Below are 8,024 nucleotides of genomic sequence, written 5' to 3'. Positions count from 1 at the left end.
TAATTCTCCTTGGTGGTTTAAATTATCTAATAAAAAATTGGCAACTTAAAGTTGATAATTTTTTATGAAACACTGATGGCAAAATTAAAATTTTATTACATAAAACAGTGTATATATATCACATTTAAAAATAAATACATAAAACTGACCTTAATTATACCTAATATGGTATAGCATGCAACTGAATGTATATAATGAAATTGCTTAATACTTACATAATATAAATAAATAATACACATAACCAGAATTCTGCATATAATTCAGTTACTTTCCTTTAGCACTTTCCTACCCATTGACAGTGGGGTGAAAGTACTTTTACTAGGAGGTGGATTCAATTTACTAGTTAAATAAACAAATGGCTCATAGAGACTTGTTCTCTGCATAGCAGAGGCTGTAAAGTGCCTAATTTTCTCCCTATTACACCAATCTATTGCTCGGTTAATTACACTATCCAAGTCATTATTGTTCTCAGTGTTTTTTGTTCGATTCCCAATAACAATCAAAGTTACCTAAAAAATGAATAAACAATATAACAAGATCAAATACTTCAATAAATGGGTCTACCTCTTTCTTATCTTTATTCTTATCAATATCTTTCTTTATTGACATGAGAACCTCTAGGGAATTTATCTTATCTGTGTCATAAACCAATATGTATCCATCAGCTAGAACTAAATAATGTCTCAACAGTTGCTGATTAGTAGTACCATGGGCTGTAGAAGTTTGGGAGTTTTCTATACCCGCCGTATCATAGAATCTAACTTTTTCTCTGGCTCCTTTATCCGATTCTATGTTGGCGACGTAAATATCTTCGATTGTCGGATGAAGTTCCTACAAGATCAATGCCAATAAGAATTACTTTAGAATTAATTTTAATTATCATACAGATTGACTTGTAATATTTCCATAAATAACTTGTTCTAAAATAGCCGTTTTTCCGACTCCCTTCATGCCACAAACAACGACCTTTGAAGTTTTTCCCATTTTAAAAAAAGTTACATATAGAAGACTTTATTTGTTTGTTGACGTTTTATTTTACAAATGTAAGGTTAGTTTTCTTGTCGAACCCTTAACGGCGCCATCTTACAGTAATTGCTCAGATATACCGACATCAGTGGATAGATTTCTAATTAGTTATTTTCAAAATACGGCTAATAGAGGATAGATGGCGGGGCGATAATAGAGATGTAGGAATGTTGAATGTCACCGGCGTTGCCAACCTTTGTAGTCGTTGATGGTGAATTGGTGGTGGCCTAAAGGGTCGTGGCGTTCGCCACAGAGAATATAAAAAGTGCAATTAAAATGTCGTAGATAATAAAATACTGTAATATTTATTTTATTTTCAATTAGCATATAATTTAGAATTTCATAACTATTATTATGCAATAATAATTCAATATATCAAACTTTATATAAAATTTTTCAGTCAAGTTCAGGCAGCCAAACATACATATAACATATTGCCTAATTAGCAGATATTCATTTTGAGGTTTTAATATTATTTTAACTTATTTATAAGTAAATTAGGTTATTTTTTAAATTTAAATTACTTGTTTTAAATATAAAATTTCAAAACTTAACTTATATGATAATATTTAATATAAGGCACCAGGTATAAACTATAATTATTAATCTGAAACATTCAATTAGGTAATTAAATATAATATAAAATTGTTACTAAAAAAGTTTTAAAAATTAATTAAAACAATTACTGTAACTATTTAATTCTATTAAAAAATGACCGAGGATCCTTTTGTGAAAGCTTTCATTGATTCTACACGTTATTTCTGAATATATCTATAATTTTAAATAACATTAATATTAATATCGGCAACTCAACATACAAGGAGATAAATTTCAAAAGCAATTCGACATTAAGTACCTTTATATTTAAATGCTGTGGCGATGAAATTGCGTGGAGGGCGTCACGTCGAATATATCAGCCGTAAATTTTATCGCGAGGCTGTTGTTGTTTATCGATTTCGACTAAAGATGATATAAGGGATCGTTTACGGCCGTATTCGGTCCGAGACCTTCTCTCATGCATAAGAAGCAGACGTCAGCCCGTTTAATCAAGCATAGTGCAAACCCGTGTCGACTGACCGACCGAAGGCGTCATCCGTGTCGGCGCTCCAACCAAATCTCCGTCTAGCGCTCGTAATTTATCGCCTCCCGAAAAGACCACCCCCTTCGGCGTCGAACCACTTTCCCCCCCACCTAATTCTGTTCACCGTGTACTATAGTCCGTGTCTCCACCCGCATCTAGGGATGATGCGATTCCAATGAGGTATCGATACATTAATACATGAGTATTAATATTATTACAAGTATCGATATTTGTTGAAGTAAAAAAAGGTGATAATAAACATTGTAGAACTTACCATAGAAGGTATAAGTCTCCTATTAGTTGTAGGGAAGATGTTTATGATCATCATAGAAATTGGATGGACAATCAAGGATATTGCGAGGACACAAGCCTTGAAAAATAGTTGTAATAAATAATTAATTTAATAGTAATAGACCCAAACGCGCCTGTGTAGAAACTAACTTCGCATTCCTTCAGTTTATAGAGGAACATAACTAGGGATGAAGCGATTCCAACGAGGTATCGACACATGGTTATTAGAGTAGTATGGTTGCTATTTAGAGCATAAATATTATTTCAAGTGTTGCTATTTATTGCAGTAAAAAGGTGATAGCAAACATTGTAAAAATTATCGAGGTATAAGTATCCTATCAATTGTAGGGAAGATGTTTATGAAGATCATTCTTCCAGTTAATTGAGGAATGTATCTAAGGATGAAGCGATTCCAACGAAGTATCGATACATGGTTATTAGAGTAGTATGGTTGCTATTTAGAGCATAAATATTATTTCAAGTGTTGCTATTTATTGCAGTAAAAAGGTGATAGCAAACATTGTAAAAATTATCGAGGTATAAGTATCCTATCAATTGTAGGGAAGATGTTTATGATCATCATAGAAATTGGATGGATAATCAAGGATATTGCGAGGACACAAGCCTTGAAAAATAGTTGTAATAAATATTTAATTTAATAGTAATAGACCCAAACGAGCCTGTGTAGAAACTAACTTCGCATTCCTTCAGTTTATAGAGGAACATAACTAGGGATGAAGCGATTCCAAAGAGGTATCGACACATGGCTATTAGAGTAGTATGCTTGATATTTAGAGCATAAATATTATTTCAAGTGTTGCTATTTATTGTAGTAAAAAGGTGATAGTAAACATTGTAAAAATTATCGAGGTATAAGTATCCTATCAATTGTAGGGAAGATGTTTATGAAGATCATTCTTCCAGTTAATTGAGGAATGTATCTAAGGATGAAGCGATTCCAACGAAGTATCGATACATGGTTATTAGAGTAGTATCCTTACTATTTGGAACATTAATATTATTTGAAGTGTTGCTATTTATTGTAGTTTTTATGTATTGTAGTATTTATAGCTGGATTTGGTAATGTCAACCGAACCGTTGGCCGAAGTGGAGACAGAGTTGAGGAACAGATTCATAGTTGCAGTTAAAGTGGTCTGAATATCCGTTAAATGAAGCGTAAGCGAATTCCTCATCGACTTTTGTGGCCAAATTGATCTGCTGAGTGGAAAATGCAGCGAACAGCACTAGAAGTAGAAAGACATGGATCAAGATCATAGAAAATTATCTGAAAGATACCAGACTAACATTGTCGTATATATATATATATATATATATATATATATATATATATATATATATATATATATATATATATATATATATATATATATATGTATATGTATTGAATAGTCTATTCAAAGTTATTTTGTACATACGTCATCTGAATTTGTGATGTCAAAACGCCGCAATGTTGCCGCATCAACTCTGAGTTTTAGTTCAGTTTGGCATTGAAATAAAACAAAATTCTAATCTATATAAAATAATTGAACAAAAATGTTATAAGTAGAATAAAATGAGCAGGAAAATATTGTTCGATTCTAAAACGAATTAAACATCTTGATGACGTATGTACGGAAAAACTTTTTATAAAAACATATTCGTATAATCGATATTTTTGTATCGACACAAAATTATCGATGTTTCTCCCGCATTTACTAGGATCGAATCGTCTCTACTTGTCCTCCATCCCCCGCGTCACCATCCCAGTAGTCACATTTACATAATGCCCGATTCTGTAGTCAATTCGCGCTGATGAATGAGATTTGGCCCCGTCGGGTTTCGGGACACTTTCTGCGGATTACATTTGCATCGTGTTTTTGCCGTTTCGGCCGAGGAGGGCGGCCCCATATTTTCCGGCCGTCCGAATGGGAGTTTTATATAATACGGCGACGACGGCATAACGTTTTATTATGATTGAGCCGCGGCCGCCTTTGTGCTTTTGCATAACTCGGACCGATTTAAAATACGCCGAGGTCCCTCGGACGTCCCTTGCTCGAATTTCTTTGTTCGACGATCGTACAGTCCGAAATATCGCTATAGATTTATTTTGGTGTTTGTTTCAGGTCGATTTCGTTTTAGCAACTTTAATTTATTTGTCGTGTGCATGACGTAATGTAAAAAGCAGAGCAGATCGGACTCAAAATCAAAAAGCTGTACTGTAAAATCAAACTGATTGGCTTATCAGTCAATCATAACGCTAATTTGGACTTATGGGGCTCAAATATGCGGTTACACTAAACTATCAAACCATCTAGTAATCCAACGATGCCAAAACAACGTTCTTCGGCTTATACCCGTGCTTATTGCTACGTACCTACAAGAACTACAAGACTACCTCGAAATCAAATAGATTTACGAAGTTATTTGATATTTTGCTTTTGAAGATCTTCGAAATGGCATTGTTTCACTCAAATTTCCATTGTATGTCTCTATAATAGATCAACTGAAAAGTCCTCGGCCTACCATCGTAAAACACATTTTGTTGGCAAAATTAGTTTTTATTCATCATAATTCCCTTCAAGGGTGATAAATTGATTATAGCGGCCCTCCAACTTTTCGATAGCATTTTTATAGTACGATTTGTCTTTTGCTTCAAAATAGGCCTCAGTTCCTACGATCACCTCTTCATTCGATAAAAATTTCTTCCCAGCGAGCATTCTTGTGAGATCTGAGAACAGGAAATAGTCGATGGGAGCCAAATTTGAGAATACGGTGGATGAGGAGGCAATTCCAAGCCCAATTCATGAATTTTTGCCATCGTTTTTACTGACTTGTGACACGGTGCATTGCCTTGGCGAAGCAGCACGTTCTTTTTCTTCAAATGCGTCCGTTTTTCGGCGATTTCGTCCAAACGGTCCAATAACGCTATGTAATAGTCGCTGTTGATAATCCTTCCTTTTTCAAGGTAGTTAATGAAAATTATTTCATGCGCATCCCAAAATACAGACGCCAAAACCTTGCCAGCCGACTGTTACGTTTTCCCACGTTTTGGAGTGGGTCCATCGTGTGCAGTCCACTCAGATGACTGTCGATAGGACTTCGGAGTGAAATGATGGGGCCATGTTTCATCCATTGTCACATATCGAGGCAAAGACTCGGGTTTATTACGCTTGATCCTCTTCAAACACTGCTCCGAATCATCAACTCATCGTTGTTTTTGGCCAAAAGTGAGCTCGCGCGGTACCCATTTTGCACAGAGCTTTCTCATACCCAAATATTCGTGATTGATATGATGCACATGTTCAGTTGATATATTTAGAGTGTCTGCTAGTTAATTCAATTTCAATTTACGGTCATTCAAAATCATTTTGTGGATCTTTTAAATGTTTTCCTCGGTGACAACCTCTTTTGGTGGAAAAGTAATTGCCACAATTGGTCTCTTCGTATTTCCCAGTAAATTAGCGCTGATAGTTGCAGCGTCGAGTCTCTGGAAACCATATGACGTGTTAACATCACAGTTATCTAACACTTTCTAGATCATTGTAATATAATGCCGCAAAAACAGTATATTATTTATCAACCAGCCTTGTTGACCTACTAACTCCTCATTATATTCTTGATTATATATTTACAAAACCATTTGATAACGTCTTTCGACGTAACAGCCAGTTTTTTTTACCATACTTCAGATCCTCAAGTCACTTCGGATAAAAATCTCGCACTAACAAGCTGATAGTTCACTAAAAGTACGTTATCAAGTCATGCTTCATTAGGAAATAAAAACTTCCCCTTCTGACCCTTCGATCGTCCCTTCTCCCTCGCCCCCTTTCGACGACGGGAATTTGCAATCTCGGATTTAGTCGCTAATGCACCAGCAGAGCAAGAAGCCGTCCTTAGATCGAGAGAGAGAGAGAGAGAGAGACAGTAATGGGTGACAATTTCTACTGATTTAATTCCAATCCGATTTGATTCGATTCTCTAATTCAATCTGCCGAGCGGTAACGGTTCACTCTTGCATTCGTACGGACTCCCTCTCTCTCTCGCACCCGTCCTAGACGCCTACGTCTCCAGATGTCGCCGCGAGGGGTTTTATTAACCGAGCGAGTCCTGAAATTCAGTTAAAACGCACCGGTAATCGTATTGGGAAAGGAGGTCGATGATAATTACTGACTGAGTGCCTCTGCAGCTTTCTCGCGGAGCCGGGACGGCTCTCGCTCGTGGGTCTGATGCTTGCGATTTGTCAAGGAAAAATTTGAATAATCGAGAAGATTGGATCAGATAACGGACGAATGGAGCTGTTTAGGCAGTTAATGCTGGTTCTTATTTTGGGTTGTCTTGGTTCATGGTGAAGAGAATTTATTTCCATTCCGGAAAGGCTATTTGAAAAACTATTTTATTTAACGGAAAGAATAGGCGATTAGTTGAACGGCGATACAAAGAGTTACTGAGGGTGAAAAACAAGTAAAACCATCCCGACTATTTTATTTATGGATATCTCACTCAAAAAACCATTAAAAACAGATGACCTCTCAGATCACAATGCAGACCGTAGCCAGTGCAGTATTAGTCGTACAATATAAGAGATAAACTAAAAGGAAGCAATTCCAAGCCCAATTCATGGATTTTTGCCATCGTTTTCACTGACTTGTGACACGGTGCATTGTCTTGGTGAAGCAGCACTTTCTTTTTCTTCAAATGCGGCCGTTTTTTGGCGATTTAGTCCTTCAAACGGTCTAATAACGCTATGTAATAGTCCTTGTTGATGGTCCTTCCTTTTTCAAGGTATCCAATGAAAATTATTCGATGCGCATCCTAAAATACAGACGCCATAATCTTGCCAGCCGACTGTTGCCTTTTCCCATGCTTTAGAGCCGGTTCATCGTGTGCAGTCCACTCGGATGTCGATTAGACTTCGGAATAAAATGATGGAGCCATGTTTCATAAATTATCACATATCGACGCAAAAACTCGGGTTTATTACGCTTGATAAGTTGCTTCACTCAAAATGCTATAATTCACAAAATACTGAGCCAACAGCTGCCAAATTTATACACGCATCTTTTGAGGGTTAGGGCTAACCAAAAAGATATGGACTTAATTCTACTAGCGCAATCTATATGTCAGGCCGGGAAATTTTCAATTGAACTGCTATATTGTACTAATTTTATGTTATAAATGTCTTTTTAAGATAAAATAATGAAGAGAATACACGCAATCGCATAATAAAAGGCCCATTTTTATTTTAAAAAATCTAACAGAATCGCATAGTATAATCAAGTCAATAAAGCTTATATTGTATCTTCAGCTAAACATCTAGAACAGATCAATAAACATTCTATTATATGTATCTGAAACAAAATAATAATTATGAATGTCAATTAGAGCCACCTTAGAGCTGATGTGAAGATGAATACCAAAGTGTAGCTAAATCACCAATTATTTTAAGAGCTTGTGAAGAAGAGTTAAAGTAGTATGCTACCTGACACGTAGATTTCATTAAATATACAACGAGGTAAAACCAATATCTGACAAATTAAACAATACGATTTCGATTATTTATCATTATAAAGCAATTAAGGTGAAACGGCTCCGACACTGGCAGTCATCGACCGTTTGCCTGCTGCAA

At 35.7% G+C, this 8,024-nt stretch overlaps 1 protein-coding gene across 1 annotated transcript; it reads right to left on the bottom strand.

Moving 5' to 3' along the window:
- Nucleotides 1-73: 73 nt before the first annotated feature.
- On the bottom strand, nucleotides 74-1,044 carry kappaB-Ras (NFKB inhibitor interacting Ras like 1). The gene is made up of 3 exons (XM_076411661.1): nucleotides 886-1,044; nucleotides 565-831; nucleotides 74-509 (listed from the first exon to the last, which is right to left on the bottom strand). Exons 1-3 carry the CDS (start codon nucleotides 982-984, stop codon nucleotides 261-263), a joined length of 615 nt encoding a protein of 204 aa, XP_076267776.1. The 5' UTR covers nucleotides 985-1,044; the 3' UTR covers nucleotides 74-260.
- Between the last annotated feature and the right edge of the window lie 6,980 nt (nucleotides 1,045-8,024).

The sequence above is a fragment of the Rhynchophorus ferrugineus genome, unplaced genomic scaffold, assembly GCF_030347505.1.
Source record: "Rhynchophorus ferrugineus isolate W39M unplaced genomic scaffold, kcgeb_rfMv2 rfM8, whole genome shotgun sequence".
NCBI lineage: Eukaryota > Metazoa > Arthropoda > Insecta > Coleoptera > Curculionidae > Rhynchophorus > Rhynchophorus ferrugineus.
The sequence above is the reverse complement of the archived record's forward strand: the minus strand, read 5'-3'. Positions and strand labels throughout refer to the sequence as shown.